The sequence below is a fragment of the Diabrotica undecimpunctata genome, chromosome 9 (assembly GCF_040954645.1).
Source record: "Diabrotica undecimpunctata isolate CICGRU chromosome 9, icDiaUnde3, whole genome shotgun sequence".
Classification (NCBI taxonomy): Eukaryota; Metazoa; Arthropoda; class Insecta; order Coleoptera; family Chrysomelidae; genus Diabrotica; species Diabrotica undecimpunctata.
Window position 1 is genome coordinate 89,367,792 of NC_092811.1, and position 24,766 is coordinate 89,392,557.

General features: G+C 31.9%; 2 protein-coding genes across 3 annotated transcripts; both read left to right on the top strand.

Annotated features, from left to right (window-relative positions):
- The first annotated feature begins 41 nt into the window (after window positions 1-41).
- Window positions 42-13,697, top strand: LOC140450257 (uncharacterized). 2 transcript variants are annotated; one of them, XM_072543777.1, is made up of 3 exons: window positions 42-382; window positions 5,721-5,832; window positions 9,124-13,697. In XM_072543777.1, exon 3 carries the CDS (start codon window positions 9,147-9,149, stop codon window positions 10,473-10,475), a length of 1,329 nt encoding a protein of 442 aa, XP_072399878.1. In that variant the 5' UTR covers window positions 42-382; window positions 5,721-5,832; window positions 9,124-9,146; the 3' UTR covers window positions 10,476-13,697. The 2 variants fall into 2 exon arrangements, with proteins under 2 accessions (XP_072399878.1, XP_072399877.1); XM_072543776.1 differs by lacking the exon at window positions 5,721-5,832 and having other exon boundaries at window positions 9,124-13,693.
- A 464-nt stretch (window positions 13,698-14,161) lies between these two features.
- On the top strand, window positions 14,162-17,579 carry LOC140449732 (uncharacterized). Its single transcript, XM_072543051.1, has 2 exons — window positions 14,162-14,714; window positions 14,953-17,579. Exon 2 carries the CDS (start codon window positions 16,014-16,016, stop codon window positions 17,226-17,228), a length of 1,215 nt encoding a protein of 404 aa, XP_072399152.1. The 5' UTR covers window positions 14,162-14,714; window positions 14,953-16,013; the 3' UTR covers window positions 17,229-17,579.
- Window positions 17,580-24,766: the final 7,187 nt, after the last annotated feature.

Genomic DNA, 24,766 nt, shown 5'->3' on the forward strand with positions numbered 1-24,766 from the left:
GAAGCGACAGTCCTCTGTGTCTCTGTTATTCTAGGCTGTCACTCTGAATTTCTGTCCTCCCACCCAACATCAAAGGTTCCGACAAAGCTTTCGCTTCTTGCTTTTGCCTTTGGATTTTGTATGTGTATGATATCCAAATCAAGTATAATCTCAAATCAAATGGAAGTAAAACAAGAAAATAGGGAGGAAGCCTGTAAAGTAGAAGTAGAGTATGATGACTTTGATAATGCTCTTTTGGATGGCTTTAAATGTGAAATTCAGGAAGAATCAAATAGACAGAGTACACATGATACATATGATTCTTTAGACTTGAAGGAACATCCTAAAATAGAACATGAGAATAAACTTAACTCATTTGAAGAAAACCAAAAAACTGAAAAAGGTTTGTAACAATATATTTAAGTTTCTCCCGTATTTAGAGGTACCTAGTATAATTAGAAAGAACTTCTTTTACCAGCTAATGTAATTTTGCTTTTAAATACAATTTATTTTTACAAATTTTTAATATAAACAAGGTTTACCATCAATATTTTCTCTAGACCTAGTAGGCACCTAGTTTAAAGTACAATATGTATAAGTATATTTTTGAAATATACTAATTGGTTTTAAGAATGTAAAATGGTTTTTACTTCAATTTTTATCAAACAAACACTGTTGACAAAACTTTCATTTTTTCTGAGATAAGAAGAAAAATTAAAACGAAAAACTTATATTTATTTCTTCTCGCAATGTTAAGCAGTTTCTTAAATTAAATTTTTATTCTTTTTTTAATCATTCCATTTCAACAAGCTTTGTCTGATCCTCATTCTTTATAGATTGTTATTTTATCTTAACAATTCAATTTATTCAATTTATTCTTAACAATTTATAAATAGTCAATATATTGTTTAAGAATTTGTAATATTTTGTGTTCCTTTATTTATTTACTTATGTTTATTTTCGGAACCCCCATCCCCCATTTAGTATAGCATAACTTTAATTTTCTTTTTATATTTTTTTTGTAAAAATTTAGAAGAACTGTCCCACAATATTGCATATTTTCTCTTTTATCTTTTATTATATTTTGTAGACACCAGTTTGTACTTATTGGCTGTTTGTTTTGGAGAATATTGTTTCATATTTAATGATAGTCATTATGATACAATAAACAAATCCGGAAAAAGGTTATTCTACTATGTCTAGTTTAACCCATTAACGCCGAGAAAAAAAAATTTTTTGAATTTACGATTTTTTTTTGAACTTTCATAAAGAAAGGTGTAAAATTAACCTACGTTTGAAAAAAAATAAATTTTTATTTCAAAATATACAAAAAACATGCTGTCACCATATGGGCCCTGTAGGCGTTCCAGGGTATACATAAAATATTATCTGAATTAAGTGTTTGTGTGAAATTTCATAAAACATTCTAAACATAAACCAACATCGCACTTGATACACATTGTATGCCCTTTGCTTATACAATTGAACCCGGCACATCTTCTTATTTTTCCTTCTGGCACTACTACTACCTAATGGTTTAGCTCATCAAATCTGACATCGTCTCCAACACGGCTGTTACTTCCAGCAGCTTTAGGCATTCGACCTGGACCTTTAGCTGTCGTTTTGTAATTTGCCAAATATGTCTAAAAATCACAGTAACATGTAAGACTACGTAAATATGTAGTAAATTATAACATTACCTGAGCAAAACTTTGCCTAAACTCCAACTGGCTGATATTTCTGCCACTTTTGCGGAGAATCCAAGCATTTTGTATAGATACATCAATAAGATATGTGAATATCGACCAGTACCACTTTTTTGATCTTACACCAATACGATAACTGAAATAATGTATGTTATTATATTATTATAATCAATATACTTTACATACCAAGATACATTTGCATCCATCAGATTGGTGCCTCCCATGTTTTTATTGTATTTGGAAATTACATCCGGACGTGGTATAGGTACGTTTCTTTTATCTTTCCTTGAAAATCTCTACATATTTCACTGGAGTAACCCCAAAACACGTACTGGCCACTGTTAAGACATTATTGTCCATCCACCTCACATAAAGAATACCATGAAATACCATCAGTACTGAATTTGCTTTAGCGTCACTTTGTACCACAGTAGGTAATTGCTCATTTGCTAAATCTTCAGATGTGTCCTCCACTCTCGTACCATTTGAAAATACAACTTCAGCTGGAGCTAACAGTTGACGACTACTCAAATTTTCAACAGTTCCACCCTCATCTTCATCCCCTGAATCCTCATCGGTCAGATCCTGACAGTCAGGTGGCTGTATGTATATATCAGTGACTTCGTTATCAGATTCGTAGGCGATATCTAACGCTTCTTGAAGAGTTATTCCTCTGAAACTAAAATTATCGTATAAAACTATAGGCTAATACATATTGTCCGTAGTACGCCTACTGGTTCCATATGGTGACAGTGACGTTTACGACGAAATTATGAAAAACTAGAACCATATATTTAGAAAATCAACAAACAGTATTGCGAAAATACGTTTTTTAAATAAAATCGATCGCCTAGATATACAATAAAATAAATAAGATAGACATAATTTAACTTACCGTAACGGGATGTCCATATTTTCGTCGTCGAAAATAATCTGTCCAAAAAATAGCACAACCTCTTACTCGCGAGTACAACAAGCAACTGATCTTGTCAGGCGCATCCGATGAGCATTTCGAACGATTAGTTCTCAGTCAGTGGCGTTCAAATTAAATTTGTCAGTTAGTACACGCACATAAATAGAGGGCGGTTTTGTGTCCCCATATGGGACCCGTAGGCGTTAATGGGTTAAAATGTTGACTCAGAATTTTCATGGTTATTGTGAAGCCTTAGTGTGCACAACAATCTTAATGCTACAATATTGGTATCATTCACTCAACTGCGTGAAAGAATTGTAAGGTTTTCAAATTTAATGTTATATAATGTAGAAGAATCTAAATATGAAGATTTAAAAATAAGAATAAATGAAGATCGGAAAACAACAATTGAAATTTAGTTTTAGTTGGAACCAATAAAGCTACAGAAAAGGTTTGGAAAGTAGTTAGGGTTGGGAAGTCCATTCTCATTACAGTATTATCATATTCAACAAGACTTGGTTGACATATAACTATGCCAATGAAGAGCTGCAGTTGTTTGACCTCAAAATATATAGAACTGATCGCTCCAGGAAAACAAGTTCATTCTTAAGAGATGGTGGAATCCTTATTGCAGTTCATAAGAGCTTTGGCAGCAGATCTTTAACAGTTAACCAGACAATCGAACAACTTTTTGTCTTGGTGACTGAAGATGCAAATCAGTTTATTATAGGAACAGCATATTTTCCAAAGTCTACATTTGAGAAATATTCCATATTTTGTGAAACCTTAGAACAAATAGCTGAAGTTTATCCATCTGCACATTATTATCTATGCAGCGTTCCACGTTAAGAAAATAACATTGCTGAGATAGGGCCATGTATTTCTTATGGACGATAGAAGCGCAGCAATGCCACGATGAACACAAGCCCGATTCAGGGTTGTATAATTTTTATTTTCCTTTTCACAGACATGAATTAAATAATTGTTTTTAACGTAATTGACCAAAAGTGTCCATTCGAAACAAGAGATGAAAAGTAGGGAAAATGATTTTAATTAAATAAATAGTATTTACAAAAGATAATTTTATTTTATCTTATTTTAATTATAGTAACGGCAGTTTATTTGTTTGTCGGTAAGAATATCATATACCATAAATCATAGAAATCAGTAGAAAATATTGCTTAGTTAAATCATGTACTTTGCTGACTATTAAAGATTTAAAAGCAAATAAACGGACCTCTTGGAATGCGTATATCTAATTACTAATTGCAACTTAAAATAATACAGTGTGCGTATGTCAGCGATTTTATGTCGTTCTCTGAGACTACATAATGATAATAAGGCTTTGTGGTTCTTCAGTTGTTATTCTGACTTTACAGTTAAATGTTAATTGAAAATGGAAATTCGAAAAATATATCGACCATCTAGTAAACCGCATGCCTGAGAGTTTTGGCAACACTGATCTCCATAAGCCTAATGTTATTTTCTTAATGTGAAACGCTCTATAGCTGCTGACTTCAATTTACCAAACTGTGAATTGGTTTCAAATAGCATGTGCTCTACAACAATTCCTCTACCAGCTGCCACAGCATCTGAAGTGGAAGCCTTGCAGGTTGTGTTCTGTATATGTGCATACCACAAATTGTTTCAATCCAACACTATTGTGAATTCTGCTGGTAATATTCTCAATTTGGTGCTGGTTGATGATGCTGATGTAACTGTGTCCAGGGAGATGAAGCTCTTTTGAGGGAGGCTGTGCACAACCCCCCTGGAATTTGAGATAAAGATAACCAAGAAGTACCCCAATAATAATGGTTTGGTTACTGATGGTTTCTATAGGGACTTTAAGTCAGCTGACTATGTGCAAATAACTGATTTTTTATCACAGTCCTGATGGGATAATTTATTTTTAGGAAAACCACTGAATCAAATTGTGAATACTTTTTATGATATAGTTTACTTAGCTATAGAATTATTTATCCCCTTAAAATGGTATTCAAAATTTAGATTCCCTTCTTGGTTCTCTCCAAAGTTGAAGGACTTGATAGTTGAGAAAAAGAAAGCTCACAAAAAATATCTTTTATCTAAATCACTTCTGGATTATCACACTTTTTCTCAGCTGAGGGCCAACTGTAAATTGTTAAAAGCTGAAGGCTTATTTAAAAGAATTATCGCTAGGAAATAATTTGAAGAGATTTTGGTCGTTTGTGAATTCATAGAGGAGAAAGTCTTCCTTGCCCGCTGTGTTGATTTATGGTGGTGTTGAAGGCAGTCATAAACCAGATATTGTAAATCTTTTTGCAAAATATTTTTTTACAGTCTTTTCCACTCAAATATGTGACATACCCACTGATTTACCTTCACTTGGTCTTGCTAACTTGACTGGTATCAACATAACTATATCTGATATTTATTAAAATTATCAGAACTGGATGTGAATAAGGGCCTGGTCCTGATGGATTGCTTCCCAGCTTTCTCAGGTAGTACCCCAGGGATCTCATTTGGAACCCCTGTTATTTAACATATTCATCAATGATGTACATCACTGCTTCCAGCACAGTTCAGCTTTTCTTTTTGCGGATGATCTAAAGTTCTAAACAATTATCAATAATACTGAAGATTGTGTAAATCTTCAATATGATCTCAATCATTTGAGTGAGTGGTGTGTGTTGAATGCCATGGCCTTGAATGCATTAAAGTGTCATGCTGTTTGTTTTGGATGATCGAGAGACCCAATGGAATATAATTATAATATACAGAACATTCTTGTTCACTGGGTTACCGAAATTCGTGATCTGGGAATTAATTTGGACTCTAAACTTTTATTTGAATCGCCTTATATGTTAATAATTTCCAAGTCTTTACAAATGCTTGGCTTTATAAAAAGATTCACTAGAGACTTTGAGAATATTGAAGCAATTAAATTACGATATTGTTCTTTAGTCAGACCTCATCTAGAGTATTGTTTTTGTGTATGGTCTCCATCTTATAATATTTACATATCAAAAATTGAGATAGTTTCACACAAGTTCTTGAAATATGTAGCATATAAACAGCTTTACTGGCTTTATTAAAAACTGTAACAAACCGCTGTTAAAACTAAACTTTATTGTCTTTTGTAGATGGAAACCTTTATGAACAAATTTATTGTTTTATACTAAACTGCTTACAATTGTACATTACGCGTTGATGTCTGCTGATATGGTCTGCTAGGCACGCACTCTGCTCGCTGAGGTAACGCACACTGTTGCCGTTTGTAGTAAAAAGTCTAAAATACTTATTTTCAGCGCAAACACCTTTTGAATTATTTATTTATTTATTTATATATGGCATCCATTTACTTACAATTTTTACAAAGTTACATCTTAAAAACAATAAATTATTAAAATAACAAACACCTCAGAATAATACAAACATAAGAATAATACAGATGTACAACAAACTTATTGTAAGATACTTTTTAGTTGTTTTTTAAACAAACTAATTTTGGAGTCAAAAATATCCATTTGTCTTGGTAGGCTATTAGCACTCTGGACCAATCGTGTAGTTGGTTCATTGATACCATAATTAGTCTGGTGAAATGGCACTGAAAAGATTTCTGATTGTCTGTTGCTTCTACTAGGAACTTTAAGACTAACAAGCGATAAGAGTTGAGGACAATTTAAAAAAAAGCATTGATAACTTTATGTATAAACATAAATCTAACAATGTCCTCCTTGACTTAAGTGTTGGTAAGTTAAGATTATCTCTTACCCACCGATAGTTGTATTCCTCTCTCCTGTATCCACTCTTATAGGCTGCTACCCTCAAAAATTTATTCTGGACTCTTTCAATCTGTTGAATGTAACAATGATATGATGGGGACCATACAACTGATCCAAACTCTAGAATGGGCCTAACGTGACCACAATAAAGTTTTCTAAATGTAAACAAAGACAGGTCCACAGATGTGCGTTGGATAAATCCCAGCACTCTCATCACTCTGTTTGTTACTTGGTTGATGTGGCTTGAGAATGACAGTTTGGTGTTTAACCAGATTCTCAAATCTAATACTTCATTTTTCGAGGCTAATGGCAAGTTATTTATGTAGTAAAAAAATGTTTTTGGATTTCTTTGCCTCGAGAATGTCATTTTATGACATTTGTTTATATTGAGTGACATTTTGTTTAAAGTGCACCAATCATAAAACGATTTAAGATCTTCCTGTAACATAGCAGCATCATTCCAGGATTGAATTTTTCTAAATAGTTTTACATCGTCAGCAAACATAAGAACACTTCAATTCTTGATTTGTTGTACTAAATCAACCAGAAACAAGCCAAACAAAACAAAACAAATTAAATCAAGTAAATTATGATCAAATTGAAACCCAACTTGGTATTCTCTCATTGTATGACCGACGATTAATTAAAGATACAAAGATGCTTTATGGTCTAATTAATTCTACAGTCTTGTGTCCTCAACTACTTGAGCAGGTTGGTCTGCATGTGCCTCTCCGTACAACACAAACTAAACTTTTTATGTTTCTCTTAACAGAACCAACTATGCATATAATAATTTTTTATTTTAAGACTGAATTAATTTCTGGTCTCAGGCTGTGTTTATTTGAGTGGCTGTGGAATAGGTAGTCATCATTTTGATGTGTAAAACTAAATTACGTGATTAAGTTTGTGATATAATTATTTTGTTTTATTGTATACATTGTAATCATTGTTAATCTTATTGGGCAGCAGCCCGTTGAAAAGAAATAAATAAATATTCACAAAACGTAATTAATATTTTTTATACAACCCATCTAACAAACTTTAAACTATATTCAATATTTAATTTCTTGTTAAATTGAGTGAATCGCTGTATTATTTCAATAAAATGGTGCTTGGTATCTGCACAAATTCAAAAATTTGTGATTTGGGGATTAAATATTATTTCTGCAATTAAACAATCCGTGAAGTGGCAGACGAACTTAATATTCCTAAAACTACAGTGTGGAATACAATTAAGCGTTATGGAAAAACATGAGGTATCTTAAATAAAAAAATTAAAAGCTCTGGGTCATCCAAAACTAGTTTCTGATTGGAACATGAGAATATTAGTAAAAGTTTGCAAAAAGGTTGAAGAAATACTCAAGGCAAGTTACAGCTGGGTGGAATCATGAAACTGGATTAAATGTGTCAAGGGAATGCTGTCACAAATGGATACATAAATCTGGAGTAAAGTTTTATAAGGTTACAGCTAACAATTTAAAAGTGTGCTCAGTTTAATGAATTATATTTTCTTATAGGCAAAGGAAAAGCCACTGTTAAGGAAGCCAGGCTCATGTGGGCAAAATCTAAACTATCTTGGTCGGTAGGAAGATTGGTCCCAAGTAATTTTTATTGACGAATCAAAATTCGACATATGTGTTGGTGATCACCGCAAACGAGTTATTGGGACTAAGCATTAGGCTTTTCACAAGGACTGTTTGAAACAAACCGTAAAATTTCCTTAAGGAGTGATGATTTGTGGTTGTATGGCAGTTTCATGGTTAAGATTTTATGAATTTATTGAGGGTACCGTAAATGCTGCGAAATATCAACGGATACTTCAAAACAGCCTACTATCAAGCATTGTGAAATTAAATGTTGCCGAGAATTATATTTTTCAACGGGACGGAGCAGCCTGTCCTACGGCAAGAACCACAAAAAATTTTGTTTGGAAACCATGGTGTAAATGCCCTTTCTTGGTCTCCTAACAGTCCTGACCTAAATATCATTGAAGCAGAATGACATAAAACAGACACTAAGGAACAACCCTCAATGCCCAACCGAATTAGAGCGGTCATAAAGTCTAACGGCAATGCTACTCCATTTTAAAAAGAAATATTTGTTCTATGTCCCAATATTTAGTTGTCAACAAAATAAACATTATTAGTAATTAACTAATTACATAGTATTACATTAAAAAACATTATTAGGAAAAAAGAAACTGGCAAACATCTGAATTATGCCTCTATTTTAGTTTGTCCCATTATATAGTTGTCAGGGCTGGTATTATCAGAATGTTGGTGGGTTGTGAACTAATCTAAATGGACTTAATAATGTGAGGACTTAATAATGTGATTTCTTGTTCTTTTAATGGTATATTATGTAGTTCTTACTAAAAGCTGGCTCACAAATGTGCTCCAATGGACACAGTTCATTACATGCCCTGCCTTGGTGCCTGAATGAGCACCGCCTTGGTGCCTGAATGAGCACCAACTAATGTTCCAGTGGAGTACCTTCATTGGTTTGACCGATGTTATTGTTGGCTGTTTATAAATAAATATTATTGATTTTTTGTGTTGATATGCTTATATTGAAAGCATTGAGATACATATTAAAAGAAAGACAATGGGATGATAATTACACATTAGAAGACAGAAATGCAGCCTTCTAAAACATATTTGTATTATTGACTACACTTCTGTTATTTTAAATGATTTCTTTCTTTTTACGTTAATTTTCCCTTATACTCAAATATTTATATTATAGTCAGTTTGTATTTTAGGTTATCTAAAAGAGGAAAACAAAATGAAAATTATGGAGTCACTCAGTGAATATTCATCTTATGAAGCATATTATATGAGTCCACATGCTGAAGACATACCATTAAATCAAACTATAAAAGTTGTGATTGGAGAAAAACCTTACAAGTGTGAATTTTGTTTTAAACAGTTTAGCCAAGCAGGTTCTTTGAAAAAACATTTGAGATTGCACACTGGAGAAAAACCTTACAAGTGTGAAATTTGTTTTAAGCAATTTAGTGAAGCAGGTTCTTTGAAAACACATTTGAGAGTGCACACTGGAGAAAAACCTTACAAGTGTGAAATTTGTTTTAAGAAATTTATTCAAGCAAGTAATTTGAAGACACATTTGAGAGTTCACACTAGGGAAACACCTTACAAGTGTGAAATTTGTTTTAAACAGTTTAGCCAAGCAGGTTCTTTGAAAAAACATTTGAGAGTGCACACCGCAGAAAAACCGCACAAGTGTGACATTTGTTTTAAGAAATTTATTCAAGCAAGCAATTTGCAAAGACATTTGAGATTGCACACTGGAGTAAAACCTTACAAGTGTGAAATTTGTTTTAAGCAATTTAGTGATGGAAGTCATTTGAAAGAACATTTGAGAGTGCACACTGGAGAAAAACCTTACAAGTGTGAAATTTGTTTTAAGCAATTCAGTAGAGCAAGTTCTTTGAAAACACATTTGAGAGTGCATACTGGGGAAACAACTTACAAGTGTGAAATTTGTTTTAAACAGTTTCGCCACGCAGGTAATTTGAAAACACATTTGAAAAAGCACACTGGAGAAAAGTGTGAGAAAAATTTAACAATTTACAAGTGTGAAATTTGTTTTACGCAGTTTTCTCTGAAAAGTAACTTGAAAATGCACTTAAGAGTGCATACTGGAGAAAGACCTTACAAGTGTGAAATTTGTTTCAAGAAATTTATTCGAGCAAATGATTTGAAAGTACATTTGAGAGTGCACACTGGGGAAAAACCTTACAAGTGTCAAATTTGTTTTAAACAATTTAGTGCAGTAACTACTTTGAAGACACATTTGAGAGTGCACACAGGGGAAACACCTTACAAGTGTGAAATTTGTTTTAAACAGTTTCGCAACGCAGATAATTTGAAAAAACATTTGAGATTGCACACTGGAGAAAAACCTTACAAGTGTGAAATTTGTTTTAAGCAATTTAGAGATGGAAGTTATTTGAAAGAACATTTCAGAGTGCACACTGGAGAAAAACCTTACAAGTGCGAAATTTGTGTTAAGCAATTTAGTAAAGCAAGTACTTTGAAAACACATTTGAGAGTGCACACTGGGGAAACACCAAGCGAGCAGGTAATTTGAAAAGACTTTTGAGAAACAACACCTGAGAAAAAGTATAGTATTTATAAAGTCTGTTAAAACACTCAAAAAAACTGGTTGTCGGCAAACATTAACAGAATATATTATATTACGAGACATGGGCGTAACATTTATTTTTATATTCATTAGGAACATAATAAGGGCAATTTTAATGTACGTAAAACAGTATGCAAGTGTATAAAAAAGTTGTAATCATGTCATATTTAGCAACAAAATTAATTTAATTTCATACATTGTGTGTCAATGAATAATAGGACATTAAAATAGAATGAAATTATATCAAAACTAAAGAGTTTGTATGTTTGCTCCAACGTTTCATTGTGTAAATAATAAAATAATATACTTAAAACCATAGAATAAATTCAATTTTGAATTGGTCACTTAAACATACACTAGTGGCCAAAATTCTGGAAACATTACAAAAATTTTAGTTTTTTTATCAGTATTTCCCTTTTTCACAAGACTTATGTTATTTATAAGTTTATCTATAATTTTATTGCATCGTTTTATGCTTCTACTTAATATTTAACATCATTTTTAAGAGGAAAAATCTTAATGTAGCTATTAGTAGATATGAAGAGTAGAGATATATAACGGGCTAGTGACAAAAATACACAATTTAGAAAAATGAGTTTTTTCCAGGAATTATAGTAAAAATACCACAAAAAGTTAAAAAACATATTTATTACACATGTCAACAATTTTGTTTCATAATTTGTTATAGTTAACTATAGGTCTTTATGGTTAACTTATAAAATAGGTCATGTATACATGTAAAAATTTTATTAATGGAAATATCCATACCATGTTTAAACAGTTAAATTATGTTAGACCATTACATTTAATAGAGGTATTGCATTAAACTATCATAAAAATACTTAACATTTGCATTAATTAAAATGAATAATTATTCATGAAAATGTTTTATTCTACCAAGTTCCAATAAAATTCTTTATTTTCATCTTTTACGTAGTTTAAAACACCCCTTAAATCCTTTTTCTTATACACGGTCAATCTGCTTTTACATTCGAGTGGAGTTAAATACGATGTCAAGTTTTACATTGTAATGTTTTTCTTGAACACTGTAATTTCCTTCTTTTCCTCTATGTCATTCAGAGTTGTTTTGGTTATAACCTTTCCGGGTTTAGATTTTTCAATTTTAATACATTGTACTGTAGAAATTTGCACATTGTTAGTAGTAATAGTGTTTTTAGCTGCTGATTTAAAATAAAAAAAATCTTCATTTTCCATTATGGATGTTCTAGCATTGCTGATATAATAACTCTTAGCAAGTCTAGTGGCACTTTACAATGTGACTTGCGTTTTCTTTTTGACGTGACAACGTCTTAAATTAGGTTGTGGCTCGGAGTCATTCATGAAAAAGTGTAACGCCCGCTCACGTCTGTTACAGTGAGTCACCGAACGAGAGAGAGGCCCGCCGGACCGGCGAATGCCTTGCGTCTCTCTCCCACTCAAACATGATCGGTCCGCTGCGCGCGCAGCACTAGAGAATTAGGCGCGTTGAATCGGTGCGTGCTTCCGTGCTTGTGTCTCTGTCTTTCTCGAGCGTTCTTGGCGTTCAAGACACATTACAGCAGAAACACTTCCTTTCATTTCATATTTCTCCTATCATCGTCCTATCCTCAACAAAATCACTCAAATAGAAATTAGTTAAGTTTAAGTTTACATGTACAATGTTTTAGTAAACAAAATATATTTCTATAGTTAAAATTAGTGCAATTCTTATTTTCATTCAATTCCTTGTTCCTATTGTGCGATTTAATAATATTCATATCAATAAATATTCTACCGAGAAAAAGACGTTGTCACGTAAAATCTTCGCCCGTAAAACCGACTTTACAGGCAACCGATTTTTTTTTTTCTATCTGTGCGAAGTCTCTTTCACAACTAAAAAGAAGAGTGACCTGTTCTTATTTTGTGCAGCGCAATGATGGCTGAAAAATGTAAGTTTTCGTTTTGGCGTAACTTTACATTTTATAGCTTTTAAAATAGCCGAGGCAATTTCGTTACCGCCTCTACCTGTTTGTCCTTTATGCCACATAAAATTTAGAACTCCATTGTTGTGTCCTATTGTAGCATTTCAAATCACCTTGTATGTATTAAAACACCGAAACATATTTTCAATGTATTTCAATTTCCTATCGTATACGTTAAAACACCGAAAAAGTATTTTCAATCCTTTTTCATCGCTGGAGTTGATAATAAACACATTTTAAAGTTTGTTTATACATATATCACAGATGCGTATTTCTTCGGTATTTCTTTGATCCCTTTGATATTTATGAACCCTTGAACCCCCTTGAAACATATCATTGCTGTAATTCGTTACTTTTGCGTTTTAAATCCTGGTTTATATTTTTTAGACAGTGCAGCTAGTTTTTTAGTTGGCAATGCTATGTAGTTTAAACCAGTTTCATCCGCATTGAAAACTTGATCGCGTGTCTGATCGCTCATATCTTGAAACTTTCTTTTATATTCGTCAACGACTTCAATATTTACGGCGCTCAATTTTTCACCTTCGATTTTCAGTTCCTGTATACCGTGACGATTTTTAAACTTTTCGAACTAATCGCTGCTTCCTTTGAATGAAGGACCGCCATTTAATTTCATGTTGAAAAACAACGCTTTTTCGGCAACAATTGTTCCAGACAAAGGAACACCTTCGCTTCTTTTTTGAACGAACCACAAATACAGAGTGTCGTGCAGTGTCGAGTGATTCATTTGTGGCTTTTTTTCATTGTCTAAATATGTTTCATCCGGCCATTCAACGATTCCATTTGCGAAGCATACTTTTCAATTTCATCAGCATTTTTCTTTAAATCATTGATTGTCGTTCTCGGAACATCATACTTTTTGCTCAATGCGACTAAGTGACACAATCAATGTTCGAATTTGAATCAAACTGAATTATGTTGGCACATAGATATTGACTGTAACAATTATTGTGCTCTGCGTTTTTATTTTCGGCTTGCGATTATAAAAATGGAATTTTAAAAGAACGGTATCACTTATCATTACCTATTTAAATTGAAGTTTAATCCAGAGCCCTGAATAAGAACAATAATTATTTACATAAAAAAATGCGGTGGTGGCATAACTTTACATACACATTTCAACGAATTTCGTTTAGCTTATCCGCACTGCTCAAACAAAATGAATTGATGACTAAATTTTTACTTATGTTGGTAATATAACTTATGTATGGACCCTGACGGTTAATAGAGAGACGGATAATCGAGTTCCACTGTATACATAGGTATATATATATATATATATATATATATATACCTATGTATACAGTGGAACTCGATTATCCGTCTCTCTATTAACCGTCAGGGTCCATACATAAGTTATATATGTTGGTAATATAACTTATGTATGGACCCTGACGGTTAATAGAGAGACGGATAATCGAGTTCCACTGTATACATAGGTATATATATATATATATATATATATATATATATATATATATATATATATATATATATATACCTATGTATACAGTGGAACTCGATTATCCGTCTCTCTATTAACCGTCAGGGTCCATACATAAGTTATATTACCAACATAAGTAAAAATTTAGTCATCAATTCATTTTGTTTGAGCAGTGCGGATAAGCTAAACGAAATTCGTTGAAATGTGTATGTGAAGTTATGCCACCACCGCATTTTTTTATGTAAATAATTATTCAGTAGCTTGGTTCTAAAAGGGCCAATGTCAATTTTAGACTGTTTGGGCATAAGTGCATTTTTGTCTTAGATTTCAAATAAACAACACTGTGTAAAAAGGGCCAATGTCTAGATAGAGTAACAACAGACTTACAGCATTACTTTTGGCCAATGTAGATCTCTAATCAACACTAATTTTTAAAGCAAAAAGGACCAATGTAGACTTCAGCCTCAATGCTTCTAAAAATTTTATTTCTATACAGGCCAATGTTGACATTGGCCCTTTTTTAACAAAACCTTCTTCGATTTGATTTGACATTGGCCCCTTATTTCTAGGTTAGGTTTCTGTCTATACACATTATCGTGAGTGCAAAAGTAGTACCTAATCTTTGTATTAAAAAATCGACAGTGGCTCTGAGGCCTCTGAGTGTGTGTTTTAAAATACAAAAAGTGATGGAGCAGTTATACCGTGGAAAGAAACTTGTTAACTTGTGTAAGTTAGACAAAATGGAAGCAAATAAACAAGCCGGTAAGTAAATAGGTTAACTTTATTTTAAAAATTGGTAATATTACAAGATTTAGATGTAAGGACGAAATGATAACTAAGTAAAAAATTGTATACTCAAAAAATGTACCGTGTAGGACAAATTTAGTAACTAGGCCGACTGTATGAATATTAGTAACTTATGCTAAGACATTTCAGTCCTATAAATCTTATTTTCAAATCACTTAGTGCAATTTAATAACAATTTTTATTTAAATTTTAGATAATGTGCCGCTGCCTCCAAAACAGGATGATTCGACTGTTTTACAAGAAAACTATGATCCTGGACTAAGCATTTCGCCAGGTAGATAAACCAATGTAAATAGTTCTTTGTTTCAGATAATTAATTTTTTGCTCTCTTTGTTTCAGACAATAAATTACAAGATATAACAACGGAACAATCATCATCGAAAAATACAATAAAGAATAAACTGAGGTCGAAATCTTCTATGATATATAAAGAAGAAGATGATAACTCAGAACGATTTAAGACTTTTGATGGAAGTTCAAGTGATGAATTTGAACCTTATGATAGTGACTCTTCTGACTCGGACAACTCAGAACCTAGTAAAATACAAAAAGACAATCATATTACTGCAGAATCAGAACATACGCTGACTGTCTGGAATGAAACTTCTTATAGAAGAGGAAGAAAAAAAGTTCTGGACGGAGAACAAATTAGAAAAAGGAAGCGTAATCCAAATAATTGGGAAAAGAATAAAAGAAAGAACTTAAAAACACTTGGAAAAGAATATGTTACAATTCAAGGTAAAAAAGATTTCAGAGAAATCATTAAAAAATCCATGTCAATGCCGAAAGAAATGTTTTGAAAAATTATCAAATGAAGAAAGGCAGACCATTTTTAGTGAATTTTATAATCTTGCTTGGGAAGCTCAAAATCAGTTTATTGCCAGTCACATTCAAGAAAGAGAGAAGGCAGTACAAAGAATAAGAGGCCGTAATGAAACAAGTAGAAGAAAGTATAGCAGGCAATATTATTTAGATTGTAACTCAGAGAGAATTGAGGTTTGCCAAGTTATGTTTTTATCAACGTTAGATGTAACCTTAAAAAAAGTTCGGGTAATAATGAACAAAAAGCGTTCCTCAACATCAAATATTTGCTCAAGCGATGGTCGTGGAAAACATACGAACCATCCAAAAATAAAGGAAGAGGAGAAAGATGTAATAAGGCAACACATTCTGATGTTTCCTTCGTTTCAAAGTCACTACGCTCGAGAGAAAACTGCAAAGAAATATTTGCCTCCCGATCTTTCTATTTAAAAAATGTATAGGCTATATTGTGAGTATTGCCAAGAAAACAACATAACACCTAGAAACGAATCACTGTACAGACAAATTTTCGTGGAAGAATTTAACTTGTGTTTTAAAAAACCGTATAATGATACGTGTACTACTTGCGATAAGTTTTCTTTACTCCTTAAATCCGTTACAGATGAAAATGAAAGAGCTCAACTTGAAAGTGAAAAATTACAACATCAACACTTAGCAGAGTTTGCTTATGAAGAGAAAAAGAAAGATAGACTGGCTTGCAAACTTAATCCAAATTTGGTGGTATTCAGTTTTGGCCTACAAAAATGCTTGCCCACTCCCTACTTAAAAAGCAGCATTTCATTCTATAAAAGAAAATTATGGACTCTGAACCTTACCATTTTTGAGACGCAAGGAACTACAAACTCAGCTAAATGCTACCTATGGAATGAAACTATAGCTCAAAGAGGTGGACAAGAAATTGCTTCCTGTCTATACACCTACCTAAATAGTATTCCCTCTCATATAAATAAAATCATTATGTATAGCGACTGCTGCCCTGGGCAAAATCGAAATATTTTACTATCAGTTATGCTTCTTACCGTTATTGAACATTCCAAACACCAAGGAAGGAAGATTGATATTTATCACAAATTTCTAGTACCCGGACACACTCACATGGAAGCAGACACTATACATGCTGCAATAGAAAAAACTAAAAATTCTACTACTGCCAGGATAGATATTCCTAGAGACTGGGCTAACCTTATTCGTCTAATACCCAGAAAACCACCAATTTTTGTTCAAGAAATGAAGCAAGAAGAATTTCTTTGTTTTAAATCATTATTATCTGGCAAATTTCAGCATGCAAAAACCAATACTCAAGGACAACCAGTGGTGTGGTCTAAAATAAGACTTATTTACTATTCAAGTGAAAATCTTGGCGTGATGAAATACAAAAACTCCTTTACCGACGATGAGCCTTATAAAACATTGAGCTTATTAAGAACAAGAACTAGAAATTCTGGAACTACTCGTTTGTTACCAATCTCTGATAAACCATTGGGCATACCAGCGAATAAAACACAACATCTGAAAGACATGTTACCTTACGTTGAGGAGAGTAGTCGTCCATATTACCTTCAGTTTCTCATTACTTTGACTACATCACAATCTGCAACGGATAATTTTATTGCAGATGAGGAGTACGATCAAGATGATGAGATGTAATATTACCATTGTAATCCTACTGATTGTGACTATGTTTTTATAAAATAAACATTAATCTCTTCAAATTATTGCTATGTTATTATTCCTTAATTGGGCCAAAGTAACATTTTGGAGTATTTGTTTGTTATTCTAAAAGGGCCAATGTCATATTTCCAATAAAAAAAAACAAATGTGGGTCAGTTTTACTGATGCCAAACATTCCGTAATCTATGTAAGAATGACAAGACAAAAAAACAGTGTTGCAATATAAAAAATATTAGCAATAACTGTAGATCATTTTGTATAAGAATCTTCTAAAGCAGTTTCCCAAAAACAGCGTTTTATGACTTTGGCCCTTTTAGAACCAAGCTACTGATATATATATATATATATATATATATATATATATATATATTTATATATATATATATATATATATATATATATATATATATATATATATATATATATATATTAGTTGCAGTTCTATTATATAAAGCACAAGGTGAAGTGGATGAAAACTCTTGCTTAATAAAAGATGATTTCTGCATTATACTTATGAATGTATCACAACAAAAAATGTTATTGCAGTTCAGCAATAATATAGTGGCTATTGATAGTACACACGGTTTAAATGCTTACGATTTCGAATTACCAACTCTTGTAGTTGTCGATCAGTGGGGTGAAGGGTTTCCTGGTGCATGTTTATTAACAAATAGAAAAGACACTCTTATATTTGAATTATTTTTTTCAGACAATTAAAAATAAAATAGGGGTCTTAACACCAAATGTATTTGTCACAGATATAACGCATGTTTTCTATAATGCTTGGAGGTCAATTATGGGTGAAGTTAATATGCAATTTTATTGTGCATGGCACGTAGACAGAGCTTGGCAATTGAATATGTCCAAAATTAGTAATTTAGAAAAAAGAAAAATAGTGTACCAGTCTTTAAAAATGGTGAATATTTCTTGAATACTTATGCTAGAAATTTTTAACTATACTTCATTTAATTTACATACCGTTGCATGTCATCTGCGTCATAGCCAGTGACGTCACATGATACCAACACGAAATATTTAGGCGGTAGGTGTGTTCTTTTTTAGAATCACTTTGCCGATACACTGGCAGTACAGCCACTAGACATATTTTATTATATACGCGTAGAAATAATATTTAAAGATTTCTAATAATGTTAACTTAAAGAAATACACAATAATATGTTTCATTTAATTTGTATAAATGCATTATAAAGCGTTTTTATGAAGAACATTTGTTCGGAACACACTGTAATTCTAATCGAACGAAGGTGATATTGTGACATAAATTGGTAACACTTATTTGACAGTTGCGGTGTTGACACTTTTTGTACCTACTTTATTATTTTGAATTTTAAAGTGAATACCTCTTGTTTTATATTTTTACCTATTTAATAAAATCTGTTCTTTTTAGATCAAAATTAGTGTGTTTTATTTTAAAAATGTCACGTAAGAATTTAAATAGTCGTTGTAAAGAGTATAATAATAATTATGTGACCTATTTGATTTAAAATGGATTCAGGATTTTTTTATACTTTGGCAACTATGTCAACTTCGATCTCTGTCAATGATAATGACGTGCAACGGTATGTAAATTAGATAGACTGTATGCATGATACTATGATTAAAAAGATAAGATATTGCGCATAAGTCGTGACGTAATTGGAGACTTGCACGTTCGTAATGTCAATTTTTTGAATGTGTCAATAAATAATCTTTAATAAATAGTTTGGAGATATCCTTTTGTGTACGATTACTGTAATTATTAAACCTTTATTTAATATTATTATTTTGCTAATTGAATAATTTTATCACAGAATGCATAAAAATCCCATTTAACTTTAACAAGAATTCAAATTCTGCTCTCCAATGACGGCATGCGCGAACACGACCGATTTTGTGCTACGGGAAGATCCTATCTTGTTAGTCATAGTATCATGGACTGTATGTGCTTATTCATACCGTCAAAATGCAGGAATTAATACAAACATGTGATTAGAGAGCATGCATAAAATTATAAAATATGTGTATTTAGATGGTAAAAAGGTAAAAAGGTTAGACAAAGGACTTGATGCACTTAATAAATTCATTAGAGATAAAGTTATTGAGCGAATCTTAAAAAAGGTAAAAGGAAAAAATTCATCACATATACAGCTTATAAACAAAAGACATAGAACTGCAATAAAAGAAATTAATCAAATTAAAAAAATTGAAAATATAAATAGTAGTAATATGTGGTATGTATCAGAATTAGGCAGTACTACTTCCAGTATAAAAAGTTATGAAGTGGCAAAAAATGGAGAACCATGCTGTCACCTAACATGCTCTGAATGTCATGTATGTATTCATTCGTTTAGTTGTAATTGTATAGATTTTTCTATAAAACATACAATATGTAAACACATACATAGTATTGCTTCAACTTTAAGACAGAAGTCGCTTGAACCATGATACTATGACTAACATAATCATAGTATCATGGCTTGAACTAAATATAAATTTAGGTATTAGTGACAATGATAGTGTAGAAATTATAGACCATTTAAAAACGCTGTCACAAAATAATGATAATATTACTGACAATATTCAACAGTTGAGAAAACATGATACAATAGAAGTTTCTAAACTACAACACAATATAGAATTAATTGAAAATGCAGACAATTTAAAACATGTTGTAAAAACATTAAAAAATAAAAATACTATGGTTGAATGTAACCTAAATACAGTCAAAAAGTTTTCACCTACAACAATTAATGTAGAGCCTCATAATAAAAAAATTAAAAAGCAGCTAACATTTTATTCCACGAAAAAAAAAAAAGAAGTTATGAATTCTAAACATAAGCAAACCCACTGTAAAAGAAATTGTAAATATAAAAGAATGTATACTTGGATAATCTCAATTTATTTCACGAAGTACTGAAAATGATCATAATTATTTTTAAGTTTATATTGACGTTATACCTACTTTAAGTCAAATATTTTAAAAATAGTGAAATACAAATCTTTCTTTTTTTTGCAATATATTAAATTAACACGAACTTTTGCAACTTCACGATCGATATATTTTGTGGTATACTGTATGTAGATATAAATAAACTTATTTTTTACCATTGTTTTCTTTTAATTCCTCATACAGAGTGATTGATAACTTACTAAAATAATTCACTTGTTTTTGTCATATTTAGAACGCGAAACACAAATTGTTCCTTATTATAATATTTTATCTTTACAAATAACATTCAAAATTTCAACAATTAATTAAAATAATCAGTTTTAACTTCTCATTTATTTCTTAAAAAAATATGTAAGTACTTACTGTGTGAATGTTGTCTCCTATATTAACAAATAATTAGCATCAGACGATTAAAAATATCTTAATTATAAGCAACTTATTTTCTAAATACGCGAGTAAGTTTATTGGATTACCACTGATATCAGAAACTTCAATCCTAAATTTTGAAATTCGCGCTATTCTTTTTCTAGCCAACTTGGCAACGTTGGATTCGTATGCTACATTTAGCCGCTCCTAGAAAATAGCATGAAAAATAGAACATGTTCTAATTTTTCGTCTAGCCATCGAGCAAAAAAACAAAAGAGGGAATCTAATCGTTATGAAAAGGAGACCAAAAAAGTGGCCTCTGATGGCGGACATATCCGGAAATGCGAATGCGCCAAATTTAAATTTCATGACACTTCACAATAATCATACAGTGGTGTAGGGGTTCTAATTTATCTATTTATTTGTTATATTAGATAATATTAATATTACATAATATTAATACATAATACACTTAAAATATTTTTTTTTAAACTAGGACACAATAAAGTTTTAATTAAATAATAACAATAATAGTCTAAAATGTGAAGCAATTGTTAAAAAACTTCAATAGAAAATACAAATAATCTTTCATGTGACAGTTGGGACAAACAATAACATCAGAAATGACATAACCTGATTATTTAAGTTAAAAGTATAAGACGTCAAACAGGGATAACGTCTATTGCAGAAAAACTCAAGGTATTTATAGATAATAAGGCTATTACTAATAATCCTTTGTTTGTAACCCGATCCTACCGCATACATACTTAATAGTAATAAAATACACGACACGGTTCCTCCAGCCGAAAATGGAGACCACTAACACTAACCTCGATCCTGATAAACCTCCTGACCCCCCGCCTGATTTAAGTGGAAAAAAAATTAATAACCAATATAATATAAGAAAGAAGAGTGTGTCCCTGTTTTCCTAATATCGATGTAATAATCTTTTATTTTGATAGGGCATTTAGGTAAAAATTATAATGATGACTGTCTTAGTCCGTCCGTAATATATATGATTCCGGTCCTTTCGAAGTATATGTACAGGGAAAAGACAAAAATATAGGGAATTTTCACATCTTAAGTATTGCTAAAACAATATTTAACCTAAACCTACAGCAAATTATTAAATTTAACCGTAAAGGGAAAAACCGGTTAGGTGTTGTTTTTAAAGATTTTAAATCGGCAAATCTATTTGTGAATGATAAGAGATGGGAAAGTTTACAATATGATGTCTTTATCCCAAATCACAATGTCACATGTAAGGGTATAATAAGGAACATATGTAAAGAAATAACTGAAGTAGAAATTAAAAATGCAATCGAAACAAAATTAGTATACTGTAAAGTAATTGACATAAAAAGACTAAATAGGAGAATTATCGAAGAGGGAAAAGAACAAAACTATGTACCAACAACCACCATATGCGTAACATTTACAGGAAAAGCACTGCCCAGGGAGGTGCTTGTGTATGGATTACCCATGAGGGTTATTCCATATGTCAGCCCAGTCCTAATGTGTGGAAACTGCCTGTTATATGGTCACAGTAATAATCAATGCAGAGGGAACCCAAAATGCCAGAACTGTGGGAAAAACCAACACGGGGAAGCCTCGAATTGTGAAACATACTGCATACACTGTAAAAATCATGATCATATCTCTAAAGATAAAAAATGTAAAGAATTCCAACGGCAAAAAGAAATAAAAGCCCTAATGTCTTTCTCTAACATCTCATATTATGAAGCAAACATGCAAATACCAAAAAATGAAAACAGGGAATACTCTTTGAACGAAGAGAATTTTCCTGTCTTGCATACAGAATCCAAGCCTAATAATATAATAGATATCACAGAAAGAAGAATAGAAGCCATAAAGAATGACACAAGTATACCAAAATATAACCAAATCGTCAAATCTCAACCCACCAAAAGAAGGAAACCAAACATGACAGGATATGACAAAAAACAACATAGTGCTCAATTAATTAATCCGGAGGGAAGATTGAACTGGGCAACAAATTCTCAATCAATGCCATCAACATCAAAAGGTTACAGTGCAAATAAGGAAACTGAACATGGAATCTCCCATGCAATGTCATTACTACCACCACAACATAAAGAGATGGTACTATCTTTTGTAAACAACTTGCTAAGAAACTTATACCCTAACTCATCTAATGTATCACAATATAAAACAATTAAAAGCAGCTCAACAAATAACATAACCTATGAGTTAATGGAAGCTGGGACAGTATCTGATGCTTCAGAATACTAAGCCCAAAATAAAAATAAAAAATAAAGCTTTCACTCCTTTGACTATAATACAATGGAATATGAGATCATATAATGCTAATGTGGATAACTTAAAAATAATTATCAAAGAATACAATCCTGACATATTATTGCTAAATGAAACATGGTTAAATAATAACCATATAATCAGATGCAAGGGCTATCAAGTAATTAGAGATGATAGAGATGATTCATATGGTGGTATAGCCATCCTTATTAGGAATGAAGTAGAATTTTATGAAATATCTGTATGTAATAAATTTAATAACAACTCTCAACTGCAAGCAATCTTCCTACCTAAATTCCAAATTAACCTACTTAATGCCTATTTCCCTAATGCAAGTACCATATCTAAACAAAAATGGATAAAACTGATCCAGGAAATCAACAAACCAGTAATAATAATGGGAGACCTGAACGCCAAGCATGAGGCTTGGGGTAGCCCTTGTAATAATTCCAATGGGAGAAACATCTTCCAAACATTAGATGAGCTGGAACTAGTTTTTTTAAATGATGGTTCATATACCAGAATAGCACCACCTCCAAAAAGATCATCAGCTGTGGATCTAACAATAACATCTAAGAATATTGCTACCAGATCATCATGGCAAATAATTCCTGACCTAGGATTTAGTGATCACCTACCCACAATGTGCAAAATTGGTGTCCAAAACATTACCATCCACATGCCACCAAGGAATAACAGAAACTTCAAAAAAGCTAATTGGAACCAATATACCTCAGTATTAGAGTCATCATTTCCAGGGGAGAACTACCGATCATTTGCAGATCTAATAAATGAAGCTGCACAGTTGTCCATCCCGTTGTACAAATCAAATGTTAATAAACAGTATCATATCCCATGGTGGGACGAATCTTGCGCTGAAGTCATTAAAGACAGAATTAAGGCAACAAAGCAATTCCAATCAACACCCAACTTACAAAATTATTTAATAGTAAAAAACAAATGTGCTATAGCTAGAAGATTCCTTAAAGAAAAAAAAAGAATAATTTTAGGAAATTTGCAGAAGGCCTTAATAGAAACTCGCCAATCAAGACAATATGGGATAAAGTTAGGAAAATAGCTGGATATGGTAATAGCCCAATTAACTCCCTTCCTGATCCTAATATGGCACAAGAGATACTGAATTCCTTGGCTCCTCCCAGTATACATTTACATCAACAAAGTATACAAACTAGCAATACAAGTTCCCCTTTTACCTTTAATGAATACAAATTCATAATCAATTCTAAAAAGGAATCTGCTACGGGACTTGACTTAATTTCATACTCTATGATTAGAAATCTACCTCATTCAGGATCATTACTATTATTACAAATTTTTAACAAATGCTTAAGTACAGGGACCATTCCGATTGAATGGAAACAGTCATTAATAATTCCAATCCTAAAACCTATGAAAGATAAACTCACTGCAACTAACTATAGGCCTATTGCCCTCACCTCTTGTGTAGGTAAAGTTTTAGAATCAATGATCAAAAATAGGTTGGAATGGCGTATAGAAAATAAGGGAATCCTCAGACCATTGCAGCTAGGTTTTAGAAGGGGTAAAGGATGTTTAGAATGTCTATCCTTTTTGACATCTGAAATCCAAAAATCATTCAGTAATAATGAATGTACAATAGGAATATTCTTAGATATCCATTCAGCATATGATAATGTTAATATTGACAAACTGTACTCTACACTAATACATTTGGATATACCACATGATTTAGCTAACCTCATATATGACTTTTTAAAATGCAGAGAACTGTTTGTCAAAGATAACTATGGGTTAGTACATGGCCCAAATACCACTAGCACTGGACTCACACAAGGATCACCATTAAGTCCAATGCTATTTAACATATATACCTACTCAATACACGAAATGTTCCCCAAAA